At 38.7% G+C, this 18353-nt stretch overlaps 2 protein-coding genes across 4 annotated transcripts in view; one reads left to right on the top strand and one right to left on the bottom strand.

The window, feature by feature from the left end:
• The first annotated feature begins 3501 nt into the window (after positions 1–3501).
• On the top strand, positions 3502–8373 carry LOC113054093 (follistatin-A-like). The gene is made up of 6 exons (XM_026219411.1): positions 3502–3692; positions 4486–4677; positions 4866–5084; positions 5911–6135; positions 6396–6626; positions 7994–8373. The coding sequence occupies exons 1-6, from the start codon at positions 3608–3610 to the stop codon at positions 8074–8076; spliced, it is 1035 nt and encodes a 344-aa protein (XP_026075196.1). The 5' UTR covers positions 3502–3607; the 3' UTR covers positions 8077–8373.
• A 7365-nt stretch (positions 8374–15738) lies between these two features.
• The window catches only part of LOC113054092 (ADP-ribosylation factor-like protein 15), a 49101-nt gene continuing 46486 nt past the window's right edge, over positions 15739–18353 (bottom strand). For 2 of the 3 annotated variants that reach the window (XM_026219407.1, XM_026219408.1), the window contains exon 5: positions 15739–17336. In XM_026219407.1, coding sequence (XP_026075192.1) covers positions 17184–17336 — 153 coding nt within the window. In that variant the 3' untranslated portion in view covers positions 15739–17183. The remainder of the gene's footprint in view (positions 17337–18353) is intronic. The other variant, XR_003277348.1, reaches the window with a different exon arrangement.

Genomic DNA, 18353 nt, shown 5'->3' with positions numbered 1-18353 from the left:
CACCAATGATCTCTGTGAACAAAGTCAAGTCACAATTGATCTTCATGAACCAAGTCAAGTCCCCAATGATCTTCGTGAATCAAGCCAAGTCACAGTTGATCTTCATTAACCAAGTCAAGTCACCAATGATCTCCGTGAACAAAGTCAAATCACAGTTGATCTTCATTAACCAAGTCAAGTCACCAATGATCTCCGTGAACAAAGTCAAATCACAGTTGATCTTCATGAACCAAGTCAAGTCACCATTAATCTCCGTGAATCAAGCCAAGTCACCATTAATCTCCACTGGTCAAGTAATGCCACATGTAAACTTCATGAGTCAAGTCATGAACAAAGTTAAGTCGCCACCAATCTTCATGAACTAAATCAAGTCACATTTGATCCTTATGAGCCCAGTCAAATCACCACGGATCTTCCAGAATTTCATCACATCTCAGCAGATCTTCCAGAGCTTTATCGTACCACAACAGATCATCCAGAGCCTCGCCACGTTTCAGCTGAACTTCCAGAGCCTTGTCACATCTCAACCGAACTTCCAGAACTATCGTCCTATCCTGTCATGGCTACGGAGACCATCCACCAACTCCCTGTCTGTCCTGTCATGGCCACAGAGGTAATCCATGAACTCACCACCTGCCCTGTCACAGCCATGGAGGCCAGCTACCATCTCATCACGGCCACGGAGGCCGCTATTAACCTCTTTATGTTCTCTGTTTCAGTCCCACCTGATCAGACTTGCTCTCCTGTGCCAGCGACTCCACTGTGGTGGTCCTCTGCTCCGCCCTGGTGGGCCTCTGTCCCATCTCCTCGGCTGTGGTGGTCCTATGCTCCGCCCCGGGGGGCTCCATTTCCGCCTGCTTTGCCCCGGTGGGCTCAAGTTCCGCTTGCTCCACACTGGATTCCTTGCCCTGTCAGCACTGCCTCGGTCCATGGTCAATCCACTTCCACGTGGACCTGGCCTTCCGTCCCTCCCCCTGTTCCGCCTCCACTCCACCGCCCTCCAAGACTGTATAGAGCGTCTGGAAGCCGCTCCTTGTGGGGGGGCTATGTCACGATCTCAATGTCACTAATTCTTAGTTAGTGCATCTGGCGAAAAGAAGCTAAAACAAGCCTACATATGCAATACAGCTTCTCTCTCAGTCAGAGAATGTTGCATATTAGTGACATATTAGTGCAGACTTGTTGTCATGATCTCTAGCTGGAGTGCCTGTGAGCTTCAGTAGAGGGCATTCCACTCAGGACTCATTCAGAACTCCATTTCCCATCCTGCCTCATTCCTGGGACTGATTGCACACACACACACACACACACACACACACACACACACACACACACCTGCATCTAATTACATACACATACCTGCAGCTAATACACACACACACACACACATCTTGGCTGCATCCGAAAACTGAAAAATGCTGCCTTCGGAGGTCGCATTCCAAGGTAGGAAGGCATCAAGGCACGTCCGAAATCAATGTCAGCTTCAATTCCTGTCTCCTGAGATGCCTTCATCTGGCCTGTTTTTTAAGGCAACGTAGATGTATCCTTCGCTGCCTTCGATATCCCACAATCCCGTGCATTCCATTCTGTGAGAATTAAGCCAAAAAATAAAGATGGCATCTGAAAGTTCCGGTCGGTGGTCAGTTTGTGTTTAAATGTATGTTTCTGAACAACCTTTTCCACTTTTTATGTAATTTCTAGCGAGAAATTTATATAGCAGTAATTAAATATCCACTCAATTATCACCAAAACTTTCTATTTTGCTGCAGACTATTACTCCGCCTCAGAAGCCTGTCCAAAATCCGTTTCATGAGGTGCCTTCTGGCAAAAACGCTGCCTGCAAAGTCATTGCCTGATCAGACAGCAAGGCAGCAAGTCACCTGCCTAAGTTTTCGGATGCAGCCCTTGTCTAGCCCTGTCTAGCATTTCCGAGCGTTTTCCCTGTGTTTGTTCTTCCGTGTCTGACCTTTGGATTGTGTATTCCGACTCTGATTCTCTGCTGCCTGCCCCGATCTGTGCTTGTTTCTGTTTGTTTTCGATTCTGACTCTCCATCATAACACTTGGCAACACTGGATCCAATATGGCAGATGGCTTGCATATAGCAACCAATAGAAACTGCAACTAATGAGGCATCTGTGCATAGTATTACAATCCACACTTAGAATTCAGTTATAAAAATGAGTTACTAGAAGTAATGGAATAGTTTCTTATCATTATTGTAAAAGTGACTAGTAGCAAATAAAGTACTAGTGTCTGATTAATTCATGGATGTAACACTTCATCTAAACTGCAAGTGCAAACATGATAAACTAAAGTGCACATCTACACTCAGTGTATAACGTCAGAAGCTTCATGGGAGTTTGTCACATCACTTTGCGTCACCAGTAGTGTAGACGGGTGTAACGCAACACCCTGATTTCTTCTTTTGAAGGAGGATTGTTGTGCTATATTTACAGGTTTGACCCCGGGGAGGACCAAACAACTGTCTCAACTATTTTAGAATGGCCATATCCTTTAGTCTATTATTACCCATCAGAATTCACAGTAATAGGCTACTTTAAAAGATTAAACCTTACCATCCCAACTGAAATGGATGGAAAAGTGTCTGTATCTGTTCAAAGCAGAGGACTCAAATAGTTCATACACAGATGCTATTTTGTTTATTCATATTATCTAGTTTGCTGTGCAGTCGAGTATATACAGCTTTAATGATGAAGAGTGTAGTAATCTACAAAAAAAAAAAACTATATATATATATATATATATATATATATATATATATATATATAACAGCAATCATCCTTGTGAATTTGTCTTTTTCATAATCTTATATAGTTTGGTTATTTTTGGCTGGTGTAATCTAAAATAGTCAAGCCTGTTACCATGATTTTGTTCAGAAAACTGGATATCTCTATTGAAATCTTTATTACAGATACCTTGCAGTGTCAAGACTTCGAGAAAAGTGCAACATTAAGCATAAAACTCGACCCTGTTATTTTGAGCACGTCTCCAACATATATTAGCTACGTCCTATTTAGCCTCCGATTGCACATCTCAATTTATTAGCATTTAAAGGCATTTGCATTTTCTGAGAATGTTTACAATCTTACAATCAAAGTTTTTTTTTTTAATCACATCAAAAGAAACTATTTAATATGCAATCATAAATCATACTGTTTCAGAGAGTTCAAGCTCAAAGTTTGGCATATGTTAAAAGAAAGATATTTATATCGAAAGCTGTTATGCTGTAACAATCAGCATTCTTTACGCATTAAACACAAACAGACCCCAAATCACTTTTCTGCTGTTATCCAACTCTTGGAAATCCTCCCAAACTCAGCCCCGACTCATAATGTTACACTCGAGGGGAGAAAGTTTCTAGACTTCTAAATATCACCTGATAAATGTCGGTGGGCAAACGATTAGTCACCCCCCCCCCCCCCCCAAATGAAGTATGAAGACCGCCCACCACAGGCGTCCAACTCGAGACCCCCATATAGATTTAAAAAGCGAGACGGATTCCGTTTCTATGACAGTCCTGAGTGCGAAGCATCGGAGGAACATCTGTCCGTCTGTCTCCAACGCGCGTCTCCACTTTTTCTGAGGATGCTACAGTTACCGCAGCTCCGCCAGAGCGTGATCGCGCTTCTCATATGGTTCGCGCACTTGATGGAACAGCAGAAAGTACAAGGTAAAGTGACATTTACCCGTCGCGTGCATCTGAAAATCTGAAAAAGGAATATTATGCAGTGTTAAATCCGTTCTTGACTAGATCTGGACTTAGGACATTGAATGGTGCGGTTGCGCGCTTGCGCCTCCCGTGCGTAAAAACTAAGAAAAATTATGTGAACTTGTTTTCAAGACACCTATAAGAATTTTTAGTAGATAATAACTGGGAAGGCATTTCTTGTCTGATCTTGAAATGATTCCAATTTTCAGATTTTATGTTATTAAACTTAGGAAGTGCGATAGGAAGTGTGGTATTTTAATCATTTAGGATGTTTATAATGGTATTATGTCTAAACGGTTGAGCATGTTGACGTGCAATGCACAAAAAACGCTTGCACAACCACATCATAGTGTTTCTTAAGTGTCTGAGTGGATTCAGATGCCAGAAAGACTCTTTGAATATTTGGAATTTAAAACCAAGTTACTTTAATGATACCATTAAAATCATTTGCATATGTTTGTTTGATCTTTTACCTGGATCCAGCAAAATCTGTGGTTATTTTATAGTCATAATGTAACTCAGCACTAAAGATGTAACCAGATATCCAATACTGAAGGTACCAAGGGTAGGATTTTAAGACATGTAAAGGTGACAAGGTAAAAAAAATAAAAATAAAAATCCAACATGTCCCTCTCAGTGTCCAAGGTAGTTATGGCCCTGCTTGGCACTAATTGGTTACATTCAATTACATGACTGGTATGAGTGATAAATGAACTGAATAGAATTCAGCACATAATACAGTAACTCTTTCCAGCTGGCAACTGCTGGCTTCAGCAGGGCAAGAACGGGAGATGCCAAGTTCTGTACATGTCTGGGATGAGTAGGGAAGACTGTTGTAGAAGTGGTCGCCTTGGCACAGCATGGACCGAGGAGGATGTACCTAATAATACACTCTTCCGGTGGCTGATCTTCAATGGCGGTGCACCGAATTGCATACCTTGTAAAGGTACCACATAAGAGTGATTTCATCATTTGGTTGACTGGAAATTATGTTGAAGCTGCTAAATGTTTTTATAATTGAATTGTTAGCCTAAGAAGATTTTATACAGGACATTTGGATAAATACAGTGTCATAATTTGTCAGTCCAGAACTGATATGTCGATTAATCATGACCTTCTTTATTGATTCTCCAGAGACTTGTGATAATGTGGACTGTGGTCCTGGAAAGCGGTGCAAAATGAACAAGCGGAATAAGCCCCGCTGTGTGTGTGCCCCAGACTGCTCCAATGTCACTTTTAAAGGGCCTGTGTGTGGCTCTGATGGGAAAACGTACCGGAACATGTGTGCCCTCCTTAGGGCCAAGTGCAAGAGACATCCTGAGCTGACTGAACAGTACCAGGGAAAATGCAAAAGTACGGTCACTTAAACCCTGTTCAAAGTCAAAATGAAATCCAATTTGCTTGCTTAATTGCCCCCATATTATCGGTGTACATTCTTAGAAAGAAAAATTAAAATGGCTTTGCAATCTTAAATATTTTAAATATAATAGCTTGCTTCAGCTCTGAAACAACATTTTATTCCAGTGACATCACCTAGGTCACATGATTTATTGGATAATATAGGAATTGTCTTAACAAACTTGCTTTTTAAGTTACATTTGGCTATGTAACATACTTAAAAAATGTCACATTACATAAGTACAATGGTCATCACAAAATAATAACCTGCTCTGCCTCTAAAGCAACTTTTTCTTCTGGTGACATCATGCTGGCCATGCAATCTGATTAGATCATGTAGGTACTGTTTTAGAAACTAGAATTTTAAGTTGCATTCTGTGATGTGGCACCCACTTTTTATGACCCAATCAATTCCCAATGGATATGGGAGATTTAAGTTCCGACCAAAATTTTCAGACCAGAAATACACCGCATTACAGGAGTAAAATGGTTGTGAATGCTGTTTCACACTAACTTTTAAGGCTTAAATGAAGCATCAATTATCAAATCCGAAATTTGCATTAAAAGGAACTGAATGATTACTTGCTAGTAATTGAATAATTTCATGCCTTTTCGATAAAAATAGTATGCTTACCAAAATATATATAGAGAGAATAAATGCAAAATACTTTTATGCATTGACAAAATGTAAAGCTATAGTTCCAAATCTGTGGCATGTAATGAGGTGTAAGAGGTTAACCACAGAAGCTGCCGGCATTGATGGATTATTATTTTTCTACAGGGTTTTGCAAAGGTGTGCGTTGTCCTGGAACCTCGAGGTGTGTAATGGACCAGACCAAAAATGCCTACTGTGTGACCTGCAAAAGTTTTTGCCCTGAGGTGTCCTCACCGGAGCAGTACCTGTGTGGGAACGATGGGATTGTGTATGCCAGTGCCTGCCAAATCCGAAGGGCCACGTGCATGAAGGGACGGTCCATTGGAGTCGCCTACGAGGGGAAATGCATAGGTGAGAATAAGACAAAATCTTGTGCTTGCACAATCCTTGAACAAACATGTGGTTCTCATTACTCTGTTTTCTGTTGCAATAACACATTCATGATTCACATGGGTAGCTTTGACTGTTGCTGCTTTTCTGTGTTATTTAATACCTCCTCAAACCACACTGAGTGAAATAAGACTACAATTAACAGCCGAAAGGGGCTTGAAAAGTGGTTTTACATGAAGTGAAATCATACTTTTAGTTTTCATTTTTGCATTGTCCTTTAGACGCCAGGTCCTGTGAAGACATCAAATGCTGGGAGGGGCGAAAGTGTCTCTGGGACAAGCAGACAGGACGGGGACGCTGTTCGACATGCGAGGACACCTGTCCCGAGAGTCGTCCGGGTGACAGCGTCTGCGCCAGCGACAACGCCACCTACCCGAACGAGTGCGCTATGAGGCAGGCTGCTTGCTCCATGGGTCTCGTCCTGGAAGTCAAACACTCGGGCTCCTGCAACTGTAAGTAGAGGATGCTAAACCTGGCCGCACCCATGTCCCGCATTCCCTCCCCCTGCCAAAAACACCCCTCTTTCTCGCCCCCTCCTATTGCCCCAACAAAGAACACGAGGACTGTTGGAGAGAGAGCGTGTATTTGTCCTTGTATCGGCTTCCTCTCACAAAGACCTTGTGTTTTAACTCAGTGGCGATGAGACGTTAGACGTGTCCGGGACAGTGCAGATGCTCATCTGTTGATGAGGTGTTAAGCCAAAATCTTTGAGGTCAAGCCTGGAAGGATTTCCGATTGGGAAGCGAGAGGGTTTTGAACATGCTGCTCCTCTGATTAGGTTACACTTTCTGTCCATCAGAGACAGAAACGTGACTGACGGTGTCGTGTGGAAAGTGCATAGGGATGGAAACTCACTTAGCAAGCTCTGTTTGTGAATCATCTTGCTGTTTTTGCCGAAAGCAGGCTGACCGGCTCTGTGATGATCATGATACAGATGCGTGTTATGGACAAAGAAAAGTGAGCCTGGTGCACGGTCAGAAGTAAACCAGTGCATAAATGCCCTGGAAATATAAAACACAGGGGCAGAACTTTTTTAAATGTGTATTTTAAGATATAGATATAAAGTTTTTGAAATGGTCAGTATGCTATGTTTTAAATGCCCAGAAAATCAATTCCGAGAGACAAATATTGTCTGCGGACATTTATTTCTGATCCCAGCTAACAACTCTAACACCTTTGTCTATCATGTGTAATAAAGGGAAACTAATTTCATTGTCAGTTTATGTCCATTTTGCCTAATGTGAAATTTTTTTTTTTTTTTTTTTTTTAAACATTTTCAAGTATTTTTAATGAAAACAGCCACTTATTCCTCAAGAAGAGAGGACTTTCTTTACGTAAGATGTTTCTAAAGAATATCATTTATGGGACATAACAAATCTCATGTGGGAAAATGTGATTTTATGTTTAGAAAGAACATGTTTAGATGGTTCAGAGATCAGTTGTTAGTGTCCTAAAGTAGAACCATCTTTCACCAGCCCGAGTCTGTGTGTGGTATTGACAAATCATCTTCCAAACAGAGATATTTTTGTTTATGAGAAGGGATTACGTCGTGTCTCTTTGCTTGATTATATTTTATTTTGTACAATGACTTGACAAATACAAGAAATGGTCTCCACTAATAAAAGACAGAGGTACAGCGCCATTCCACAGAGAAACTCAATCCCACCCTCTCGATCCTCTCCGAGTCGTGATCCCACAACCTTATGTGAATTGCAAAGCATCAGATAGAGATGCTTTTGGGAGAAAGATGCAGTAAGACTCTGTGCCTGAATGCTGCTGTGTTTTACACTAATGCAACAGCTGCTATATTCCTCCGTAGCTCTCCCTGAAGAGACGGATGAAGAGGAGGAGGATGAAGATTACACGGATTATAGCCATGAATCTCTGTTACTGACTGGATAAACCACCGTCAACAGCTGGTCTCCATTTAAGCACAGAGTCATGTTCGTATTGTACAGACGTGTACTTATTTATTTTCCACAGACACGTGAAAGATGCTTATTGTTATAGATGTTTATTTATACTTTTTTGTCTTCTTATTTATACATTTATAGTCTGAATAAATGGTCCTTCTAATCTTTCCTTTGTCAACTTTTGGAAGAATATTATTTATTATAACGTAGTGTTACTCTATGTAAGATACATGCGTTTTGAAAAGTGTATGTTACATCTTGTGAATAAAAAAAGGCTTAAACCGTTTTCGTCATTTCCCCAAATGAAATCTGCAGCAAAACATGCATGTTTCTATTTATTTTCGATCTAATACTATGGATTGGTTTACAATCAAAGCTGACAAAAACAGCTTGCTCAGTAAAACCTATGTCTGACACACCAAAAGTAGTGTTATTTAACAGAAATCATGTTTGAATCGATGCATTGTATGTTCTAAAATCAAAATTTTTGCTAATATTTGTTTGGTTTTATGTGGGCGCTCAGAATCTAGTTTATCATATATTGTGTAAAATTAACAGTATCAACCTTAGCATTGTTTTCTTGCAATATATTTTTTTATTTTAGAGATCCAGCTATAAATGTGTAGTTTTGTATTTGTTTGTAAATGTTTAACGTATATAAAGTTAATGATGCCATTTGTAAAGATGTGATTTCAAAAAGTAAAAGCTGAACCAAATATGTCTCCTACTTCAGTTACTGTGGTCAGATTTAAAATGTAGGTACAGCACTGAAACAAATCTCTTGAAATTGTATTATTCCAAAATAGAAATGTAAATCTCGTCATTTTAAATCTGTAATTCAGTGAAGGGATTTGAAGAACATTTAAGAAGTTAATTGGCCCTGACCTTGAGTCCTTAAAGTGGGATTATTTATATTCCTTGCTAGCAGCAAGCAGATTGCTCTGAAAACACACACACACACACACACACACACACACACACACAAGGCAATCCAAGTTCTACCGAAGCCGAAACCACCGGAACTGTCTGAGCTGCAGCGAGGAAACTAATTTGCCAGGAAGTCACACAGACGGATAATTGGACAGGAGAGTGACACCACCTCTTCGCTTCGCAAGGGTTCATTAGATGCTTATCGTTAATTCAAACCCACCGAGATGTTTTTCAGACAGAGTGGGAACTAATCTTCATCTGATATTGTGCACAGGTGCCTTTAAATGTCAAATTAACAGGTTTTATGTCAACCGTTCTTTCTAGACTCTAAGTTAAGCTCTTTCCAGTGATAAACTTTCATTGGTTTTAATGAAACTGAAGTATGGATGGAGGCTTTGTTTGGTAAGGTGAGGTGTGTCTGTGCTGGGAGAGATGATCTGTGTCTTCTTTCACCCGGGCAGCTGAATCAGCAGTGGGCACGGACTGTTTTGTCATGGGGGAATATGGGCGTCCGGGCCTCGCCGATACCTGCTGGGCAGCAACTGTGATGGCTCTGAAATCATATCTGAAATTACTGCAACGAGGAAGATCGTAATCAAGAGTGAACACTGTGTCACTGTCTATGGCTTGTTTTGGAAAAAACAGCAGGCAGCCACTATAACAATGTTAAGAAACAGCTGACGTTACAGGAGAAAGGAGAGACTTTTTCCCATAGTCATGCTGATGGAGTTAAAATACCTTGACCTTCCTATGTTGAGGTTTTATATGAATTGTTTGGGCATATTACACTATATGACAAAAAATGTCCAGGCATGTCCAAATAAAAATGAAAGCATAGGTCTACTTGAAGCAAGATGAATTTTCCTGTGAAGTAAAAATGTTTTAAGATTGTTTTCAGTGTATAACCAGCTCCAAAAACAAAAAATATTTAAAATGACCATAAAATGCAGGCCATGTTTAGAGTGTTCTGGAGTATTTTAACATTTTATAGTGCTTTCTAGTCCTATTTTGAGTGTGACAGGCAGTCTCGACAAACTGTTGTTATAAAGCAAAGTATTCTTCAAAAATATTAACTTTTGTGTTTCACAGTAATAGCAGTTTTTTTTTTAAACTAGAGCTGCTAAATTTCAGCAAAAGGAATCATATATTACCGAAGTGTTTCTATCCTGATTTGATTGTGAATACCAAAAGATTGTTTAACGCAAAATAATTGCAAGACGATGCCTTCATACTGAGTTGTCTTCACAAGCTGCTTGAAAAAGAAAATGCTCAACATGAAGCCAGTATCACACTTGAGTGACTCGTAATGAATCATAGATTCACAAACTTCCAAGCAGGCTATATCAGTTCAAATGAGTTTGAGGAGTCATTCACAAACTCACTAAATCGGTTACAGTGACTAATGAATTAACATTTGACTCACTACAGTGATGTACGACTCAAAATGAAGCAATTTATATGTACTTAAGGATTTAGAAAATTACTTATTAGTTATCATTATACGTGTGTGTGTGTGTGTGTGTGTGTGTTATATATGAATTTTCTGTGTATTTGCTATAATCGGCAATTGAAAAATATTTAAAAATGAAAACGATAACAATATTATACTGTATATACAGTATATATATATATATATATATATATATATATATATATATATATATAATATATAGAGTATATATAATTAAGAAATTAATTTTTGCAGTTCAATATAAAGTCACCATTTATTCGTAAGGTTTACGGTTTTCTGACACCCTTTTTCTCTTCAGTTATAAACTAAAAAAAAAGAAAGTGTTCAAAAAAGCATTAAGCGTTCTGTGGCTCAAGCAAAATGTTTGAAGAGAAGCCGTCTGGAGAGAACTGAGCTGTGTGGGTCATCTCCTGACAGTTCATTGAGTCTCTCTAGTAACCAGTCTGCCGGATCCCCGCTGGGTCTCTCATAGAAGTTCAATACAATCGTGCGAGTCAGTCGATGTCTGCGAGACAGCCACTGGTCAGCTGAGGTTTAGCACACTCTGTCTGCGTCTGATGCCTGGAAATAGAATGAAAAATGTACTCGGGGTGTAATCGAACAGCTCTGCCGCTCTGGACAGCAGTCAAAACAGTCTCTTCTGCATGTCTCTGTCCACTTTTGATGAAGGCAGCTCATGCATGCAATATAAAGACCTCTTTCTTGGTTTAAACACTCAGTCTGTTGTCTTAAGTGTTTATAGAGCATTATTAAAAGCAGAGATCCCTGTTGAACAAGTGATTGATGGGCCTGTATGGAAAATCCACGCTTATTAATGTGCTGTTGACTGTTTTTGCCATTGCTGAAATGTTCTCTATTAGCGGTCGTATACATTTTGTTTGAATTTTAACAAGCAAATGGAATGCGCAGATCCATGAAAAGAGGCGTAAGTTTCCTCAAACTTCAGTGTGCTGACAGCAAATCATAGTCGAATCAGAGATGGCACCGAATCTGCCGTTAAAAACAATCAGCAATTAAACCCTGGCTTGAGGCTTTGAAACCAGATCACAGAGAGCCGATATTAGAGACTATCTTTGTTAGTCCCAACATTACTAAGAAGAGGTTTTCTCACTCGCTGATGGAGAAAGTGTCCCAAATGAGCATGCATGCCTCGTTACCCCAGACAGGCCTGTTTTGATGTCCCCGTATTGTAAAGCGGAGAATGTACATTTTGTCCTTACATTTGACCTTTGTGTTGCAATACAATGCAAAATGGCATTCACTAATGGAGGCAATGCGAGCTGCAGCCCTAACTCATTATAATCAGTCATGGGAACATGTTTGTGGAGGTACAGCGGTGATAGGAATTGCACATTTCTCGTGTGAATGAAGGAAAAAGCAAGGCAAAAGGGTCATTGCTTTTCAGATGTAAGTGCTTTTGCTTTGATGAACTATGGCCTAGTTAAGTATGGCCTTCGTAACTTATTGTGTCAGAGCAGTAGAAATATATTGTCCAAAATACACTTAACTGTTTATTTTAATGTGCTTTATTTGCATATAGACTTCAATTACAATGTCTTTAAAGACTGTTCTCTCAAAATGAGTTTTTTCACCTGCACTGAGCCAGAAATCTACACTTCAGTAGCACTGGCACAGTTGGATTCTTATCTATACTTGGAAGGTTTTCACAGAGGGGTCAGATTTTTTAACATTTTATTCCTTAAAACATGTTTGTTTGTTTTGTTTTTTTTGCTGTTACAGTGTTTTCCATTGAAGCCTGTTTCTGACAAAGAAATTAATTATTTAAAAAAATATATAAAAAAAATCGAATTAAAAGAGGCAATTGCAACTTTTATCTCACAATTCAGACTTTTCTGAAAAAAGTCTGAATTGTTTGATATAAACAACGAGTTTATAAATTGAATTAACATCTCAAAATTCTATTATTCTCTCAAATAAAAGATAAATATAACTGCAACTTTTTTATGCAATTCTTAGTTTAAACTTTGCAATTCTCACTTTTTTCCCTTTGGATTATAAGAGAAATACATCTCAAAATAGTTTTTTTATTCCTTCAAAGAAGAAAAATTTAAAAGCTACAGTAAATAATAACTTTCTGACTTTTTCTGAGTGTATATATAGCAGTTATGGCTATTTTTATCCTTATTGCGAGAAATAAAAGCCTAAATTGTTCCATAATGCTTCCATAATTCTCTGTGATAAAAAGATATCCAAAATCTGTCTTTGACACTATTATGTCAAGAAAATGAAACAAGAATTACGAACTTGGCTTTATCGGTTTAAATTTCTATTATAAAGAAATGTATAATAAATATATAAAAATAAGTGCTTATTTAAATAAATAGCTTCTCATTTGCATATACAAAACATAACATTTTAGAAAAATTGTTTTACAAAATATTTCTGCAATTGTGAATATAATCAACCAACTTATTAAGATATGGTGATATCTGTTATCCGTTTTTACCCTGTTCACCTGGGGTATCTTGTCTTAAGGGACAGTTAAACAAAAAAATGAACTCTCTGTCATTTTTATTCACCTTCAAGTCAGTGAAAGTTGGGGGGGGGGGGCTCCAAATGACTTCATTGCATGTACAAAAAATAGTTATATCTCAGAATTTCTTCTTTTGTGCTCCACAGAAGACAGACAACATTTTGGGTGAACTATCCCTTTAAGAGCTGCTAAGGAAACTAATAATACCCAAGTTTAAGAAACTTTCTGAAACTCTCCCATTGCACAGGTGTGATAGAGAGCAGCGACGTTTTAAGAAGATTAACGTAAGGCTGTCAGACAGAATGACACTGGGGAAAAAGAAGAAAATATTGAAAGTTTGTCTGGCAGACAGCTTCGTGAAGTTCTTCAGACATGGTTAAAGTTTAAAGATTAATCCCAAGTGTTCATCTGTCTGCATAATAATATTCGTCTAGGATAGCATGAGTGAGTCATTTCAAATGGTCTCAGGTTATTTTAAATAATGTCTCTTCGCTAGACACAATACCCATTACCAAAAGATGGATTTTTCATTCAAGTTCATTCTTTGAACAGCTTCATTTGCATTTCATTCTGTCAGAACAGGTTTTGTCAGTCAGATCTGAAAATTAGAGGAATAATTTCTGTCTGCCCCCAGAAAGCAAAGTCACGGACAATTTTCATGCTGTATTTAGAGATTATTAACTGATCATGGGTGTCTGTGCTGGTTTTTACTTTAGTCGTCCTATGGTCAAGGAGAAATGAGAGCGAGGTTAAACTAAGATGCCTAATTATATTTCTGGATGTCTGCTGTCACCTGAAACTAGAAGAAAGTTTCTGTAAAGTCATAGTATAAGAATGGCCTAGTGACTGTGGTCCAGGTTGCCTGAAGCTAGGGACTTTTTCATTTAATTCTGTTTTTGTCCCCACTCGGTTTTGTTTTTATATCCCCAGCATCTATAAATGTGTCATTTGACATTTTAGCTAGATATGGTTTTGTTAAGCCCCTGTATTGACAAGGATACATTATCTTTATTGGATACATGGATATATTAACTTAAGAGTTTGATTTATGGGAATCCCTACAAGCCAATGAAAATAAACTGCCTCCATCTTATAGTTTTGTGGGTTATGAGGACAGCTGGAAATGACTGTAGATGACTAATCCAGACAGAGAAACACTCTTGGGCAGATGACCCACAGAGATGCTAATGTTCCTTACGCTTTATTCAGTAGCGAGCTCAAAGCCATCCAGATGACCAAACCAAAGGGAAATATCAAAGAAGGCAACTAGCTTCATTGGTAAATGGGTCAGTGTAATGACGCTAATTTATCTGGACCTGAATTCGGAATTTATTTTTATAAATTTGGGAACATGAAGTCAGAAATAAAAGGATGGCAGCTTGATGAAAAAGAAAATAAGTGAGTGAAAAGAAATAGTTCATCGAAACATTTCTCACCCTCCGGCCATCCAATGTGTAGTTGAGTGTTTCTTCATCAGAACAGATTTGGCGAAATGTAGCATTACGTCTCTCGCTCACCAGATGTCTGGACTCTCATTCTGACGGCACCCATCCACTGCAGAGGATCCACTGGTGAGCAAGTGATGTAATGCTACATTTTGCCAAATCTGTTCTGATGAAGAAACAAACTACTCTATATCTCTGATGACCTGAGGGGGAGTCAGTTTTAAAAGAATTTTCATTTTTGGTTGAACTATTCATTTAACTATTTTCCCATAATCTTTTATTCATATTTCTTTTTTTTTAAAAAGGCAAAAGATGTTAATATATTAAAGAAGTTTGCAAAAAAAAAAAAAAAAAAAAACTAAAAACAACAACAAAATAACACAGGAAGTGATGTTGTCAAGGTGTAGATAATTTGTTCTCATCCATTATTCATGAGTCAAAAAAGTTTAACTTATGGAAGCCCGTTTCCGCCACTGAAATAAAACAAGGTAATTGCGACTTTTTATCTCACAATTCAGAATTTTATTCACGGAATTGTGAATTTATTTCTCGCAATTCTAACTTTATAACTTGCAATTCTGACTTTATGGGCCCTATTTTAACGATCTAAATGCAAAGTGTAAAGCGCACGGCGCAGGTGCACTCAGGGCGTGTCCAAATCCACTTTTGCTATTTTAATGATGGAAAAACAGTTGGCGCAAATAGCCTAATTCTAATGTTTTATATATATATATATATATGTGTGTGTGTGTGTGTGTGTGTGTGTGTGTGTTTAGCCTACAAAAGAAATCTTAAGCATTGCAATCCTTTAATTTTTTTATATTTGGCATGTTTGTGTGCTGCTGTGAGTCCCTGTGTTTAATAAGCACCGTACGCTCTTTAAATAACAAAGAAAAAACACTGTGCCAGACTTTAGACCAGGTTTGAGCTTGTCTATAGCGCAGTCTATTTTCAGCTCCTTGAAATAGCATTAAGCCAGCAATGCACCTGATCACACCTCTCTTTTAGACCAGCACGCCCATGGGCGCAAAAATGAGCGCAAATGCATTTGCTAAATAAACGACGTGGTGCTGGACGGGAAAATACGAACAGCGCCGGACTGAAACTAGCAAACACACTTGCGCTGCGCCTTGCGTCGCATTGCACCGGGTGTATGATAGGGCCCAATAACTCGAAATTGTGAGAAGAAAAAAAATTGCGAGAAAAAAATTGTTTTACCTAGTTTTAGTTTTATTTTTTATTCAGGGGCGGAAACAGGCTTCCATAGAGACATGATTATCATCCTATGAGTAAATGATGAAAGACAACACATTTGTCCTTCTTCAGCCTTTATTTTCCATGTTGCTCAGTGGAAATTATGCATAAATACATATAAACACTGTCAAACATGTGAATGACTTGATGCCACCTTGATTAATGGCTAAAGGTCCACCTAGACATTTATCTTCCAGTACAAAGACAGGCACATGTCTTTCCAGAGACTAATCTGTAACAAATGTACAAATATTTGAATTACAAAAAGGCAGCTGAACTGGTTTGGAGGGTATAAAATTGTAGTAGATGTTGTCCGAGTCTGATGACGATTATGCAGTCAATGTGTTTGTCAAATGATTCTTGTTTTTGGAAGTGTGGCTGACGTGGCACATGAATGATTTGGTTAATACCAGACTGGGCTCATGCATTAATTTCCTCCTCCATTCGTGCATCTAGAAACTCATCTAAATGGGAAAAACAAGTAGACTAGAGGAGGTGTGGTTATGGAAAGAGAATGTGTTACATTCAGGGCCGACAGAAATACAAAAACAATTCAAAAACAAATACCATGATATCCAAACGAGCACATAGCAAATACATCATGCATACAAAATCAAAGGCTGTGTCATGGTTCACCTAGAGGGCTTTAATGTCTTTCAGTGTTATATTTTTCAGAAGGGCTTTGTCAGCCATAACCATCCAAGATAAAGAGACAGAGCAATATCCTGGATATGATCAGCTGAGAAATAATACCAGACCAAGTTATGAAAACATTGGTGTCCTCAATGATCCCAAATTAAAAAAATGTGCGTTTATAGGTCACTCTAAAGCTCCAATAGTACATCAAGTGCGGCTCCATGCAGTGTAGAGATTTTACATTTTATTTAATTGTTTTACGACTGAGGAATCACACATTGTTCCGCTTCTTTTCACTTCACAGCCACAAATATTTAAGACGGCCTATTTGAATTACATCTAAAGACTTTCGTTTGTGAAAACACAATGAAACGTTTGTTTTTAAAAATACATTATTACTCACTTTAAGGCTTTTAAGTACAAACTGGCACCTCTCGCTCTCTCGCGCGCGCTAACAATCATTCACGCAATCACTCACAAGCTGTGCTAAGAAAACACACTATAGACTACCCTACGTGACCAAGCATATGATTACATCATCTGTTTAGTAGCAATGTGCGACTAGGACTGTATTAAAAAGGACAGATACAACCATTTTACTGAGAATGGTAATCGCGTGGCTAACGCTTGTTCTGGGTTTATACACATGGTTTAAGAGAAGATATCAAACTTAAGAGCTGAGCTACCTTCTTTTTCTGCAGATATGCATCCTTACATGAGGATTCACCATTGTCCATTTTTCCCCCATGGCTCACATTGTTTCACAAGGTAGTCTACACGACGGCCAGGCTGAACCGGAATGTGTTGGCCTGTGGTGAGTTGGTTGATCGGTAGTGTCTGAGGGATGCTGGGATGTCGTTCCCTGGTCATATCCTGCCTATCTCGTGGTCCTTCTCTTCGAGCAGATGAATGAGCTGACTGAAGCTCTCCTTCACCATGTCCATGCTGTCCACCGTGCTGCCCTCCAGAATCCAGCTCTTACCTCGTGCCAGAGGTTCCAGCTCAAAGTATTTCTTTATCTGTGATACAGAAATAAAGCTTAGTTTGGAAGAGACAGCTTACACTATGTAGAAATTAAAATTGTCAATATTGCTGGTTCTACAAAGTTTATAGTATTTGAAAAAAATAAATAAAAAGAAATGTTTCCTATAATTTATGGTTTTGGATCACCACATGATGTCCAATGTAAAATCTGTTATCGTTAACTGCTGCTGTAATTGAACTCATTCACAAATGAGATGTGAATCAAATCTGCAAAGCATTAGCTTGCATGCTGACTAACCCTGGAGTTAACAACACTGCTAGCATGTGCTGACTTACAATCTTTATCTGGGGAATAATCTAACTAAAATAACAGCTTTGTACTGAAATCCATCCTGAGATCAGGCTGTAGATTTAAAAAAGCGTTTTCAACAAACATTAGTCGTTTTGGACCAAGTTTCCCCTATTGACCAATAACAGCACAGGATAAAATGTATCTGTAAATATTCAGCCTGTGAACGAGTTCCAAAATGAAACATCTAGATCATTATTCTACTGAAGTTAGAACATATGAGGTATCAGCCAAGAAATTCCAATGTATTAGCCAGGGGAATATGAGGACAAACTTGTATTACTAGCGCCAGTCCTTTTCAACGGAGCAGAAATGGGAGGGGAGACAGGAATGCGCGGACTCCACTGATCAGTGTTTGCTACGGTAGATGATGTGGAGGAAAACTTGAATTTACAGAAGAGAAAAATGCAAAAAAAAAAAAAAATTATTCAGCCCTATGATTAGCAAACATGACTAACACGACTTGAGGGACAGTAATATCACAGGATCGATCGCAGCATTACATGAGATAAAGGAAGAAGCTCTGTGATTTCAGAATTTCCAAGCAACAAAAGAAAGCAACAAACAAACATTTTAACAAGAGCTATTCCCATGACTGAAGCACTTCAGGAAAGATCTACAACCATCTTATTAATTACAACACTCATATGTACCATGTACAGTGATCCTTAAAGAAAGGTTAGGAAATTCTGGATACAAAAAC

This window comes from Carassius auratus, chromosome 35 (assembly GCF_003368295.1).
Source record: "Carassius auratus strain Wakin chromosome 35, ASM336829v1, whole genome shotgun sequence".
Taxonomy (NCBI): Eukaryota; Metazoa; Chordata; class Actinopteri; order Cypriniformes; family Cyprinidae; genus Carassius; species Carassius auratus.
Note: the sequence above shows the minus strand (reverse complement) of the source record. Positions and strands in the feature narration are given on the sequence as shown.

Excerpts from the sequence above, each read along its gene's own strand:
- LOC113054093 (XM_026219411.1), top strand. The coding sequence starts at position 3,608 with ATGCTACAGTTACCGCAGCTCCGCCAGAGCGTGATCGCGCTTCTCATA. Across the intron at positions 5,085-5,910 it reads GTACCAGGGAAAATGCAAAA|GGTTTTGCAAAGGTGTGCGT; the intron begins GTACGGTCACTT and ends ATTTTTCTACAG. Across the intron at positions 6,136-6,395 it reads CTACGAGGGGAAATGCATAG|ACGCCAGGTCCTGTGAAGAC; the intron begins GTGAGAATAAGA and ends ATTGTCCTTTAG.